The sequence below is a fragment of the Saccoglossus kowalevskii genome, chromosome 12 (genome assembly GCF_978046115.1).
Source record: "Saccoglossus kowalevskii chromosome 12, keSacKowa6.1, whole genome shotgun sequence".
In the NCBI taxonomy this organism is placed as follows: Eukaryota; Metazoa; Hemichordata; class Enteropneusta; family Harrimaniidae; genus Saccoglossus; species Saccoglossus kowalevskii.
In genome coordinates, this window is record NC_140652.1 from 35,235,418 (window position 1) to 35,251,294 (window position 15,877).

The following is a 15,877-nucleotide window of genomic DNA, read 5'->3' on the forward strand; positions in this document are numbered from 1 at the left end:
TACATGGAAGCATACTGCGTGTGCCAAGTATGTAAGAGATGATCTACTACAAGCCACACTTGTCCAAAAACTTTCAGTGATAATATACAGACTTCTTCATTTTGCCCCACATATAAATATCAATATTGCTCGCTGTCCATTGATATTAGATTTTCAAGTTCATATTGTATTTACAATCAACTTATATGAATTGATTAACAATAAATTATACATGACTTCGAATAGTGAACCATCGGCCTTATTTTAGTTTCCGGATTGCACAGCTGCCATGATTGACATCAATGACAGATGATGTAAATATCCTATCGGTAGATATTTATATTATTTCGTATGTGTTTATTTTACCCGATATGGTGCATATATAGTGTATGCAATTTGTACAGGGCGTGGTTTGGAGACGCTATGTATGAATAATGCAACAACCTTATATTTTGGATGTGACTGAAAACGTGCTCAATCACTTGTACAATATAGCTCAGCTAGATTTCGTCATGAAGAAAGTATGTGTCGGGTAGCTATCACGAGACACATCATCACGCAGTGTATACGTCATCTCCTGAGCAGGATTTTCTTTAATAGGAGTAAAAACAAATATATCAATTTTGTGTCAATTTGATTATAATCATTAATTTCTATGTAAACATGCATTAAATACAATATAATGATAATGCTAATAATATATGTAAAGATAATAATGCCAGGAGCACATTTATTTTTATTCTTGCTCTGCATTGATTCGTGAATTCTAAGTCCATATTCATTCTTTATTTTGTGCTGCCCATTTTTCAAAGACCTCGATAGCTCCTTCATCTTCAACTCGTTCAGTGATTGCCCAAAATTGCTTCGGTTTTGGAATGCTGTAGTAATCATTCCTGTTTTCCCCGTCAGGCAGAAATCTTTCAAAATCGTCCAGGGAAGCGGAAAAAAAGATGCGACTCATTCTGTGAAAGTAAAATTGACATTATGCACTGATCAAGAAAGGGGTGAGAAGTAGAAAACTTCGTTACTAAAATGTAGTATGTTGTTGGGTAGTCGGATTTATAAATTTTACTGTTGGTACAATTGGCGAAAATTATATATCCAGTGTTTTTAATCGTGAAATAAAGATTCCCGACTATTCGAAAACGTTTTGTAGATTATATATTACACATTTTCTTGAACAGACACTGTGGGGCACCATTTGTATGTCCATGTGTATGTCACATTTAATTAAGTTAATTATATTATTTGTAATAAACTATGCTAATAATCTTTCACAATTATTTATATCATTAGTTTTCTGATTTTCTGCTCAAATGATTTAAAAAATGTGAAAAGCCACGAAAAATAATGTGTTAATTAACAATGAGAATCAGTATAAAATAAATACATTGTGGTTAATACATACCCAATATTTGTAAACTATTAATACAACTTACACTATTGGTAAATTATTTATAAAGTAGTATATGTCATTTACTGTGACAATTGTATTAAGTACATACGAGGGTATCAATTTCATTGTTTGCAAATTAATACTAATAGTTCTGATTGATGTATGTATACCATTAATAAATGTACATTAATATATATGATTTAACAAAACGTCTAATAATTAGTTTTGCCGGAATATTCACTACGTGTTGTGTTTGAATCATAATGTGCAACAAAACCAGTTTCACTAGATTAAATCATTTAATTTAGTTTCCTGTGACGGACGACATGCTGCGTTGCTTATGTACATTGAAAAATGTACTATATTAATTAACATTCCACCACGGTCAGCTAATAGCTGAGCTTCGACAGTAATCTACCATTCCGTATTTTCTTGAATTTGCGCAGTTTGAATAAGATTTAGAATCGCAGGAGTGACATCGTCATAATAGTGAGGTTATTAATTTGTGTTGTGTTTGCTGTATTTTTGTGGACAGGCTACGAGCACGAATCTTCCAACATTTACACATGAATTGAATGGAGGGCAGGAGTAATGTCCGGAGTGAATCACACTTATTTGCAAAATAAATTTGCTATTTTTAAAAATAATGTCAAGATAAATGTATGCTTTATGTAATGCACTACAATTTAATAATTTGCCAAAAATAGATATGTTATCGTGGATCATATGTAAAAACAATTATTTGCCAACATTGGATATTAAATTTTCTGTCATTTTGCAGTTATTTGGAAATCATCTGTACGTGTAAATACGCCATATATAAATAAATAATTCAGTTTTCTGTCATTTTGCAGTTATTTGGAAATCACCTGTACGTGTAAATACGCCATATATAGATAAATAAATCAGTTTTCTGTCATTTTGCAGTTATTTGGAAATCATCTGTACGTGTAAATACGCCATATATAGATAAATAATTCAGTTTTCTGTCATTTTGCAGTTATTTGGAAATCATCTTTACATGTAAATACGCCATATATAGATAAATAATTCAGTTTTCTGTCATTTTGCAGTTATTTGGAAATCATCTGTACGTGTAAATACGCCATATATAGATAAATAATTCAGTTTTCTGTCATTTTGCAGTTAATTGGAAATCATCTGTACGTGTAAATACGCCATATATAAATCAATAATTCAGTTTTCTGTCATTTTGCAGTTATTTGGAAATCACCTGTACGTGTAAATACGCCATATATAGATCAATAATTCAGTTTTCTGTCATTTTGCAGTTATTTGGAAATCACCTGTACGTGTAAATACGCCATATGTAAATCAATAATTCAGTTTTCTGTCATTTTGCAGTTATTTGGAAATCACCTGTACGTGTAAATACGCCATATATAGATAAATAATTCAGTTTTCTGTCATTTTGCAGTTATTTGGAAATCACCTGTACGTGTAAATACGCTAATATAGATAAATAATTCAGTTTTCTGTCATTTTGCAGTTATTTGAAAATCACCTGGATGTATAAATACGCCATATATAGATAAATAATCCAGTTTCCTGTCATTTTGCAGTTATTTGGAAATCATCTGTATGTGTAAATACGCCATATATAGATAAATAATTCAGTTTTCTGTCATTTTGCAGTTATTTGGAAATCATCTGTACGTGTAAATACGCCATATATAGATCAATAATTCAGTTTTCTGTCATTTTGCAGTTATTTGGAAATCATCTGTATGTGTAAGTACGCCATATATAGATAAATAATTCGGTTTCCTGTCATTTTGCAGTTATTTGGAAATCACCTGTACGTGTAAATACGCCATATATAGATAAATAATTCAGTTTTCTATCATTTTGCAGTTATTTGTAAATTATCTGTATGTGTAAATACGCCATATATAGATAAATAATTCAGTTTTCTGTCATTTTGCAGTTATTTGGAAATCATCTGTACGTGTAAATACGCCATATATAGATAAATAATTCAGTTTTCTATCATTTTGCAGTTATTTGTAAATTATCTGTACGTGTAAATACGCCATATATAGATAAATAATTCAGTTTTCTGTCATTTTGCAGTTATTTGGAAATCACCTGTACGTGTAAATACGCTAATATAGATAAATAATTCAGTTTTCTGTCATTTTGCAGTTATTTGAAAATCACCTGGATGTGTAAATACGCCATATATAGATAAATAATCCAGTTTCCTGTCATTTTGCAGTTATTTGGAAATCATCTGTATGTGTAAATACGCCATATATAGATAAATAATTCAGTTTTCTGTCATTTTGCAGTTATTTGGAAATCATCTGTATGTGTAAATACGCCATATATAGATCAATAATTCAGTTTTCTGTCAATTTGCAGTTATTTGAAAATCACCTGGATGTGTAAATACGCCATATATAGATAAATAATCCAGTTTCCTGTCATTTTGCAGTTATTTGGAAATCATCTGTATGTGTAAATACGCCATATATAGATAAATAATTCAGTTTTCTGTCATTTTGCAGTTATTTGGAAATCATCTGTATGTGGAAATACGCCATATATAGATCAATAATTCAGTTTTCTGTCATTTTGCAATTATTTGGAAATCATCTGTATGTGTAAGTACGCCATATATAGATAAATAATTCGGTTTTCTGTCATTTTGCAGTTATTTGGAAATCACCTGTACGTGTAAATACGCCATATATAGATAAATAATTCAGTTTTCTATCATTTTGCAGTTATTTGTAAATTATCTGTACGTGTAAATACGCCATATATAGATAAATAATTCAGTTTTCTGTCATTTTGCAGTTATTTGTAAATCATCTGTACGTGTAAATACGCCATATATAAATAAATAATTCAGTTTTTTGTCATTTTGCATTTATTTGGAAATCATCTGTACGTGTAAATTCGCCATATATAGATAAATAATTCAGTTTTCTGTCATTTTGCAGTTATTTGGAAATCATCTGTACGTGTAAATACGCCATATATAGATAAATAATTCAGTTTTCTGTCATTTTGCAGTTATTTGGAAATCATCTGTACGTGTAAATACGCCATATATAGATAAATAATCCAGTTTCCTGTCATTTTGCAGTTATTTGGAAATTATCTGTATGTGTAAATACGCCATATATATTAAATAATTCAGTTTTCTGTCATTTTGCAGTTATTTGGAAATCATCTGTATGTGTAAATACGCCATATATAGATCAATAATTCAGTTTTCTGTCATTTTGCAGTTATTTGAAAATCACCTGGATGTGTAAATACGCCATATATAGATAAATAATCCAGTTTCCTGTCATTTTGCAGTTATTTGGAAATCATCTGTATGTGGAAATACGCCATATATAGATCAATAATTCAGTTTTCTGTCATTTTGCAATTATTTGGAAATCATCTGTATGTGTAAGTACGCCATATATAGATAAATAATTCGGTTTTCTGTCATTTTGCAGTTATTTGGAAATCACCTGTACGTGTAAATACGCCATATATAGATAAATAATTCAGTTTTCTATCATTTTGCAGTTATTTGTAAATTATCTGTACGTGTAAATACGCCATATATAGATAAATAATTCAGTTTTCTGTCATTTTGCAGTTATTTGTAAATCATCTGTACGTGTAAATACGCCTTATATAAATAAATAATTCAGTTTTCTGTCATTTTGCATTTATTTGGAAATCATCTGTACGTGTAAATACGCCATATATAGATAAATAATTCAGTTTTCTGTCATTTTGCAGTTATTTGTAAATCATCTGTACGTGTAAATACGCCATATATAGATAAATAATTTAGTTTTCTGTCATTTTGCAGTTATTTGGAAATCATCTGTACGTGTAAATACGCCATATATAAATAAATAATTCAGTTTTCTGTCATTTTGCATTTATTTGGAAATCATCTGTACGTGTAAATACGCCATATATAGATAAATAATTCAGTTTTCTGTCATTTTGCAGTTATCTGGAAATCATCTGTACGTGTAAATACGCCATATATAGATAAATAATTCAGTTTTCTGTCATTTTGCAGTTATTTGGAAATCATCTGTACGTGTAAATACGCCATATATAGATAAATAATTCAGTTTTCTGTCATTTTGCAGTTCTTTGGAAATCATCTTTACATGCAAATACGCCATATATAGATAAATAATTCAGTTTTCTGTCATTTTGCAGTTATTTGGAAATCATCTGTACGTGTAAATACGCCATATATAGATAAATAATTCAGTTTTCTGTCATTTTGCAGTTATTTGGAAATCATCTGTATGTGTAAATACGCCATATATAGATCAATAATTCAGTTTTCTGTCCTTTTGCAGTTATTTAGAAATCATCTGTACGTGTAAATACGCAATATATCGATAAATAATTCAGTTTTCTGTCACTTTGCAGTTATTTGGAAATCACCTGTACGTGTAAATACGCCATATATAGATAAATATTTCAGTTTTCTGTCATTTTGCAGTTATTTGGAAATCATCTGTATGTGTAAATACGCCATATATAGATCAATAATTCAGTTTTCTGTCCTTTTGCAGTTATTTGGAAATCATCTGTATGTGTAAGTACGCCATATATAGATAAATAATTCAGTTTTCTGTCATTTTGCAGTTATTTGGAAATCACCTGTACGTGTAAATACGCCATATATAGATAAATAATTCAGTTTTCTATCATTTTGCAGTTATTTGGAAATCATCTGTACGTGTAAATACGCCATATATAGATAAATAATCCAGTTTCCTGTCATTTTGCAGTTATTTGGAAATTATCTGTATGTGTAAATACGCCATATATATTAAATAATTCAGTTTTCTGTCATTTTGCAGTTATTTGGAAATCATCTGTATGTGTAAATACGCCATATATAGATCAATAATTCAGTTTTCTGTCATTTTGCAGTTATTTGAAAATCACCTGGATGTGTAAATACGCCATATATAGATAAATAATCCAGTTTCCTGTCATTTTGCAGTTATTTGGAAATCATCTGTATGTGTAAATACGCCATATATAGATAAATAATTCAGTTTTCTGTCATTTTGCAGTTATTTGGAAATCATCTGTACGTGTAAATACGCCATATATAGATAAATAATTCAGATTTCTGTCATTTTGCAGTTATTTGGAAATCATCTGTATGTGTAAATACGCCATATATAGATAAATAATTCAGTTTTCTGTCATTTTGCAGTTATTTGGAAATCATCTGCACGTGTAAATACACCATATATAGATAAATAATTCAGTTTTCTGTCATTTTGCATTTATTTGGAAATCATCTGTACGTGTAGATACGCCATATATAGATAAATAATTCAGTTTTCTGTCATTTTGCAGTTATTTGGAAATCATCTGTATGTGTAAATACGCCATATATAGATAAATAATTCAGTTTTCTGTCATTTTGCAGTTATTTGGAAATCATCTGCACGTGTAAATACGCCATATATAAATAAATAATTCAGTTTTCTGTCATTTTGCATTTATTTGGAAATCATCTGTTTGTGTAAATACGTCATATATAGAAAAATAATTCAGTTTCTGTCATTTTGCAGTTATTTGTAAATCATCAATACGTGTAAATACGCCATATATAGATAAATAATTCAGTTTTCTGTCATTTTGCAGTTATTTGGAAATCATCTGTACGTGTAAATTCGCCATATATAGATAAATAATTAAGTTTTCTGTTATTTTGCAGTTATTTGGAAATCATCTGTACGTGTAAATACGCCATATATAGATAAATAATTCAGTTTTCTCTCATTTTGCAGTTATTTGTAAATCATCTGTACGTGTAAATACGCCATATATAGATAAATAATTCAGTTTTCTGTCATTTTGCAGTTATTTGGAAATCACCTGTACGTGTAAATACGCCATATATAGATAAATAATTCAGTTTTCTGTCATTTTGCAGTTATTTGGAAATCAACTGTACGTGTAAATACGCCATATATAAATAAATAATTCAGTTTTCTGTCATTTTGTAGTTATTTGGAAATCATCTGTACGTGTAAATACGCCATATATAGATAAATAATTCAGTTTTCTGTAATTTTTCAGTTATTTGTAAATCATCTGTACGTGTAAATACGCCATATATTAATAAATAATTCAGTTTTCTCTCATTTTGCAGTTATTTGGAAATCATCTGTACGTGTAAATACGCCATATATAGATAAATAATTCAGTTTTCTGTCATTTTGCAGTTATTTGTAAATTATCTGTACGTGTAAATACGCCATATATAGATAAATAATTCAGTTTTCTGTCATTTTGCATTTATTTGGAAATCATCTGTTTGTGTAAATACGTCATATATAGAAAAATAATTCAGTTTCTGTCATTTTGCAGTTATTTGTAAATCATCAATACGTGTAAATACGCCATATATAGATAAATAATTCAGTTTTCTGTCATTTTGCAGTTATTTGGAAATCATCTGTACGTGTAAATTCGCCATATATAGATAAATAATTAAGTTTTCTGTTATTTTGCAGTTATTTGGAAATCATCTGTACGTGTAAATACGCCATATATAGATAAATAATTCAGTTTTCTCTCATTTTGCAGTTATTTGTAAATCATCTGTACGTGTAAATACGCCATATATAGATAAATAATTCAGTTTTCTGTCATTTTGCAGTTATTTGGAAATCACCTGTACGTGTAAATACGCCATATATAGATAAATAATTCAGTTTTCTGTCATTTTGCAGTTATTTGGAAATCAACTGTACGTGTAAATACGCCATATATAAATAAATAATTCAGTTTTCTGTCATTTTGTAGTTATTTGGAAATCATCTGTACGTGTAAATACGCCATATATAGATAAATAATTCAGTTTTCTGTAATTTTTCAGTTATTTGTAAATCATCTGTACGTGTAAATCCGCCATATATTAATAAATAATTCAGTTTTCTCTCATTTTGCAGTTATTTGGAAATCATCTGTACGTGTAAATACGCCATATATAGATTAATAATTCAGTTTTCTGTCATTTTGCAGTTATTTGTAAATTATCTGTACGTGTAAATACGCCATATATAGATAAATAATTCAGTTTTCTGTCATTTTGCAGTTATTTGGAAATCATCTGTACGTGTAAATACGCCATATATAGATAAATAATTCAGTTTTCTGTCATTTTGCAGTTATTTGTAAATCATCTGTACGTGTAAATACGCCATATATAGATAAATAATTCAGTTTTCTGTCATTTTGCAGTTATTTGGAAATCATCTGTACGTGTAAATACGCCATATATTAATAAATAATTCAGTTTTCTGTCATTTTGCAGTTATTTGTAAATCATCTGTACGTGTAAATACGCCATATATAAATAAATAATTCAGTTTTCTGTCATTTTGCAGTTATTTGGAAATCATCTGTACGTGTAAATACGCCATATATAGATAAATAATTCAGTTTTCTGTCATTTTGCAGTTATTTGGAAATCATCTGTACGTGTAAATACGCCATATATAGATAAATAATTCAGTTTTCTGTCATTTTGCAGTTATTTGTAAATCATCTGTACGTGTAAATACGCCATATATAGATAAATAATTCAGTTTTCTGTCATTTTGCAGTTATTTGGAAATCACCTGTATGTGTAAATACGCCATATATAGATCAATAATTCAGTTTTCTGTCATTTTGCAGTTATTTGGAAATCATCCGTACGTGTAAATACGCCATACATAGGTAATTGACTATATAATTATTTGTAGAAAGGGATCATATATATATGCTTTATTACATTTAATTGGATTAAGTCATATGGAAACCTACCCTGTTAGAAGAATAGAGCTGCAACACATAACACATGGCTCGGTGCTGGAATAGATGTGACAACCTGCTAACTCCATTGTTTTATGCTCACCGCATGTATTTCGAATGCATACTGTTTCCCCATGCGAAGTAGGATTGGATTCCAACATCATCATATTGTACCCCTCACCTTGAAAACAAAATTCATTTCAATAACAGACGAACATTTTCCGTATATATTACGTATATATTCGTGTATAAATTTGGGAATAAATCAATACTCTTCTCGGAAACAACATTCTTACCCAAGGATGGTTAGAATAAAAAAGCAGTGTCATACCTATTATTTTCCCATCCTTTACGATAACAGCCCCGAAGGGTTCTCCAACTTTCTTCTCACACGATCCAATAAAGCTGAGCTCGATTGCACGAGCCATGAATTGCTTCTTTTCGCTTTTTGTAGGAACGTATTCACTAGACATATTAAATAAGCACGAAACCAGCACTAGCACACATTTATATAGAGCACGTACATGCCAGCTGTTATTCATAATCCTTTGAAAGTATTCATGTTATAATATGAACAATGTGATTGTCGGTCGAAAGCTACCATGTGTACACTCACGCTTGTGGGACCATTATTATAGTGTGACGTATAATATGGGATGGGGCCTTTGTGGGGCTACTCCGTATACAGGAGCTGAGAGCTTGTCTTCAATGCAGATATAATAATCAACGTCTCTGGTAGCGTGCTGATCTTATAAGTCTCCTCCCGAGTTTTTTCGCTCTTCGCAGATGTTAGCGCACATAAAAGTGACACGATTTCATGTCGATATCTGTCTACAATTATTCATTTTAGTATTTAGTCAATTTTGTATTATGTAATTTTATTTTTGTACAGGGCCTCAGCACATCGTAGAAAATGTAATGAGTATAAAAGTGCATAGCACGTTTTATAAAAAGACAATACAACATTCATGTAAACATATGGTACTAAGTTAAGCTGGATTATTATTCATCTCGTCGCTTGAAAACTTTTAAAAGATACAGAACTAGTTGATATATAGTGTGGCTGTTTGTGTAGCGACGAAGTAAGCCCGAACTATCAGTATTTGCAAAATTGCATATTGCATTATTTGACAAAAGATCAATCCTTAGATCATTTAAAATGGACATATGAAAACAAAGTGAATTCCATTTTCTACCATGCTAAATTCAAGCATATCACTGCAAAAACTGTGTATACCTACTTCAACATTATGTTAATGGCCAAAACAGCGAAATCTCGTCAGTATATATTTTAGTCTATAATTGCTTGCCAATAAATCTCCCAGGTTATAATACTACTTTGATTTTTCCTAAAGTACACAGCCTGGATGATTGTGAAATTGAGGCATGGCATTCTTGCTGACAAATTGTTTTTATTGTTTGAGTAAATATCTCAATGAAATTTGCAGTATCTTCAACTTGTTTTTTAAACCAGACAATGCCGAAACCATATTTGAACAGGCGATCTTTATGTGGGTATCCCAAGTAAGTCTGCCGGTTTTGTCTAATCGTTTAAGCATGATATAACATGTTTTGAGGTTCCAGCTATTTTTTACTTCAACTAATTTTAACCAATATGAGATACAACGCGTAAAATAACCACAGCAAAATGGCAGCCTTCCACATTCGTCCAACATCGCTACATTGTTAGTACAGCTATTAACGCTAAGTAGATATCTGCAAAATGTTGTCTGTACCTTCTCGATTTCCGGGTCTTGTCTAATCGTTTAAGCATGATATAACATGTTTTGGTGTTTCAGTAATTTTAGCCAATATGAGATACAACGCTTGAAATAACCACAGCACAATGGCAGCCTTCCACATTGTCTAACATCGCTACATTGTTTGTACAACTATTAATGCTAAGTACCGGGTAGATATCTCCAAAATGTTATCTGTACCCTCTCGATTTCCGAATTTACGTACCCCCATATCGCTACCATAAAAAATAGCTGGCACAATGATTGCATCAAACAAATTAAATGCACTAACCAACGGCATACCACCAAGTTTCTTACAGTATGTAAATGTTTTGGTTCATTGTAAATCTGTTTTTAGAGAGCGGTAAAATAATATACATATAGTGGCAGTTTAGCAGAGGTCTCAACAGACTTCAATGACTACATATCCTTTTTATGAACTCACTAAAAATATAGTAAATGTTCTAAGACATCAAAACAAAAAACGTGTAAAAAGATATGTTTGAATAATATGATTCGTCGCATAGTTTCAGTGCTGAAAAAACACCGTGGGGGTAAATTGTTGGCTGCAAGGAGCTCTTCGACCTATACAACTCGTGATGATAAATATTCGGCATTTTTTTAATGATCTGTTGAATCTATAGCTATACACTATTGTCCAATAACACAGGCTACACGTATTAATACAATAAGTTGACTACATTTGGCTGATACACTTGAAACAAAACAGTATATATGCCATCAATACAAAACTAATGAACCAAACTAGGACAGTACAGTGTCGTGTTGTGTCAATCGCGTTTGATCCCCACCGTGACACTTTACTAACTGAGCGAACACTCGCACAAGACAAACGGCCCTATTCAGCACCACCACATCATTCAGAGAGTGACTACCATTACATTATTGTTTCATTGTTGTTTTAATATTTAACATCAGCTGCAGAATCTGATAGTTACCTCAGTGAGTCAAGTGATTTAAACAATGATAATTATTTTAACTAATACTGTTTGTTTTATTATGTTGTAATCTACGATAATAAATCTATTCACTTCCAAAATTTAGGGGGTTCGACCGAACCCCCCCCCCCGACCCCCCCCCCAAAAAAAAAACTACGGGCCTGATGGAGTATCGGCAACTGTACTGCTATATGCTGCTAGTGGTAGCACTGGTACAACGGGAGTAGTTCAGGAAGTAAGCGTCAGTGGTTCCTGTTGATCAGCAGAGATTACTGCACAGCACGTCTGCATATGTACCCCTGTATAGGGTACAGCTCACTGGAGTCATGAATCAGCATCACAGGATATTACAGGATATTACAAGCTTAGTCTGGTCACCTTCCTGACTAAAGATTTGCACACTTGTCTCAACATAAATATTACAATTAAATTATGGCCATGCAAACAATAAAATGTATCCAACGAAATGATTGGTTATCTTGAAATAGCAGACAAACCAGTTTAAAGATGATGCCAATTTTGGTAGTGAAATAAACTATTTTTTTTATCCAAGCTCTACCAATTCACCAATTTGTATAGCCTTTATTGCCAACAACACTGGGCTCAGCACATTCCAAGGTATTTCACAATGACTACGCCACTGCCTGGGACATACCATTATGCCACAGTATGGAAACAAGATGTATGTCTCTCAAATTTTGCTGACAACACAATCCAGTAACTGTATCAGCTAGTTAAAACAATACAAAGTTTGACAGGTCATTGCTTACTTTTGGCAGTTTAGTTTCCTTGCAGAGAAAATCGTCCCTCCTTGCTTCTTTTCCATGTTTTCATAGTGAAACAAAAACTGTTTTTATCGCAATTTTTAGTCTCACTCATCAATAAAATGGACTTGCAGTCTTGCAGGTCTGATAAATATAATTAGTAAGAATGTATTCTAACCTCTAATTTGGCTCATTTGTGTAGCTACATCTAGCAGCCAAGTTTGGCTGATGGAACACACGAGATGACATTTCTGTTGACATAGCTTTGCTGGCCGCCATCCTATGATGTGAATTGAGTAGAGGCTAATTTCATCAATGATCTCGTTTCATACACTAAGTACTGTTGGATGTGAGGGTGTTTACATTGACAACGATCTTCAGAACCTAAATATCTTGATGTACGCGGATGACGTAGCCGTGGGTTCTGATATGCCAATACATACTGAACGACAAATAAATAAAGTACACCAATTTTGTTCTAACAGGGGTCTAACTCTAAACCTAAACAAAACACATGTAATTGTTTTTTGCAGGGATGGTTATCTAAAACAAGGTGAAAAATGGTTCTATCGCAATCATGAAATTTAAATCGTCCCTCAGTACAAGTATCTTGGTGTATTATTTTTATCCAGACTAAGTTGGAATCCGACCAAATTAAACCAATCAGCACAGGGTAAAAATGCAATGTATTGATTCGAAAACTTTGTGGTATGACAACATCTGATTCATTCAAATTATTTGATTCCATCATTGTGTCAATCTTATTATATGGTAGTGAAATCTGGGGTCACGAGAACGCTCCTCAAATTGAACAAGTTCAGAATCAATTTTGTAAATTTCTACTCGGTTTAAGTAATAACGATTTATCAGCTGTTGGCGAATGTGGTCGTTTTCCTCTCTATGTTATTTACTTTAAAAGATGCATTAGCAACTGGCTGAGATTATTACAAATGGATGTTAATAGATATCTTCATAAATGTTATTTAATGTTATAAAGATTATCCGACCAACGTGTTATAACGTCGGTAAATTGGGATTTTAATGTAAAAATGTTGCTATTTTGCTTTGGGTTCGGCCATGTATGGCCAACCCCATTTACAACAAATTTATCTCGCTCATGAGTTCAAGAAACGATGTAATTTTAAATCAGTTAGCGAGTTGTGTTTATTTTTTTATTGTTACCATTGTTGAGTGAAACTGTATTTGCTATTTAGGCCAATGGCCTTTTGCTTTGCAATAAATATACTATATATAAGCTAAGATAAGATAATTCTTTATTACAACCTTATATAATGAGTTACATATCTATTTTGGTTTATAAAATGTAATAAAGGTGTTAAAATAAACATATCAAGTTAGATATCTAAAATCTACTACAATACAGTTACATGTAATAAAGTAAAAACATATTAATTATCCATTAGGTGATTTTCTCTAATGGTATTTGCTGTTTTTATAAATTATTTTCTGTCTTCTGTTTTTAATTTTGGTCTGTTGTGCCTTCCCATCTCGATGTTTAGTTTAGGGGCACTCAGTCTCAATTTTGCTAATAGACCAATGTTTTCTTTATTATCAAGATATTAATATATGGTTCAGTATTTATATTTTTCTTCAGTAATGTATAAGTTCTTAGTTTTGAATCTTGTCTTTGATTATCTTGGTTCCATTTATAATTGTAATATTCATTCACTTTTTGTTTAAACTGGTCTTTCTTAATTGTTTCTAAATTCTTAATATCATACGATTGTTTTATTTTATGCAGATTCATTAACCATGTGTCATTATATTTGTTTTGTTGTTGATCTTTTATTGCATCATATACCAGACTGATTGGGCCATTCTTTATAATATTTCGGTAGTATATGATTGCATTCAGTTGAATTTTTGTTAGTAATGCTAGTCGTCCAATTTCCATTCTACTACCAATGTTACTTGTTCTGTTATTAACATTTAATAAGCGTCTACATAACATTAAATGGTGTTTTTCTGTACACGTTTTGTCCCAGTACTCTAGTCTGCCATTGATTCCCCAAATTTCTGCAGCATAAGTTAAAATTGGTGTCTGGATGCCCTCAAATAATTTCAATTGTAAAAGCATGTTTAACTTGTTTGATGTTAATACTGGTTTGATTGCTGCATCAGCTTTTTTTGCTTTATCTACCAATCTTTCCATGGTCATGTTCATTGCCCCATTTGTATTAAATGTTACCCCTAGATATGTGAATTGGTTTGTTTTCTCAACTGCGTTTAGCCCATATGAGAATTCTGTATTTTTTGATTTATGACCATTTTTAGTGAAAATCATAATTTTTGATTTTCTCATATTCAACTGTAAACCCCATTGTTTTGTATATTCATAAAGTGTGTCTAATGACCTTTGTTATTATTATTGTTATTCTTTGTTAATAGCTGTAGGAACAATATCATCAGCGTTTATAAAAATGTTAAATAATGTTGGGCTTAATGGACACCCTTGTGTCTATATATATATATATATATATATATATATATATATATATATATATATATATATATATATATATATATATATATATATATATATATATATATATATCAGTTCTTTTTTATTTAGATAATGGCATTTTATTGGTCAGAGCGCCCTCTAGTATTGTGGAGAATCATGTTCATTTGGAATGCTCTGATTAGATGGAAGATCAAGCCTAGCAAGGTGTGATAGAATTGGCCTGTTATGTTGAGATTCAAATAAGCATGAACCACTAATTTGACAGGGAAGTGATACTTATAATGCAGCAAGCTGTTCTAATTGTTGTTGTGGTAGAGTTTTTCTATTTTCCTGTCAAATGCATTTATTGGTCCACTGAAAAATGAAAATAATGTTCCCTGTAACTCTTATTGATCAAGGCATTTTAAAAATCATGGGTGTTAACTCCCCTCAAGTTATGACCCGTTGTCCCCTACAGAATAATGGTTGCATCTAATATTAAAATAAAGATGGCGGAGTATAGTGTTGATTCATCTCGTTCTACTCTGGATTACTTGGAGTCAATAAAGATCCTAGAAAGTTAGTATTTATATGCCTGTGTGTTTTTTTGTTTGTTTTTTCACTGTCTTTGACTTTCCCAGTATGTTTGTTGCTGTTGACAACAATTCAGTCCTCTGCCAGGCTTCAGTCAATGTTTTTCTTCACTACCTACCCAACTCCTTGTCGGGCACTATGTAGCTGGTGTGGTA

General features: G+C 31.3%; 1 protein-coding gene across 1 annotated transcript; it reads right to left on the bottom strand.

Moving 5' to 3' along the window:
• Window positions 1-683: 683 nt before the first annotated feature.
• LOC144355865 (uncharacterized) lies at window positions 684-9,699 on the bottom strand. Its single transcript, XM_085506249.1, has 3 exons — window positions 9,534-9,699; window positions 9,215-9,383; window positions 684-941 (listed from the first exon to the last, which is right to left on the bottom strand). The coding sequence occupies exons 1-3, from the start codon at window positions 9,673-9,675 to the stop codon at window positions 758-760; spliced, it is 495 nt and encodes a 164-aa protein (XP_085362375.1). The 5' UTR covers window positions 9,676-9,699; the 3' UTR covers window positions 684-757.
• Between the last annotated feature and the right edge of the window lie 6,178 nt (window positions 9,700-15,877).

Excerpts from the sequence above, each read along its gene's own strand:
- LOC144355865 (XM_085506249.1), bottom strand. The coding sequence starts at position 9,675 with ATGTCTAGTGAATACGTTCCTACAAAAAGCGAAAAGAAGCAATTCATG. Across the intron at positions 9,384-9,533 it reads AAAGGATGGGAAAATAATAG|GTGAGGGGTACAATATGATG; the intron begins GTATGACACTGC and ends TTTGTTTTCAAG. Across the intron at positions 942-9,214 it reads AGCTCTATTCTTCTAACAGG|AATGAGTCGCATCTTTTTTT; the intron begins GTAGGTTTCCAT and ends TTACTTTCACAG.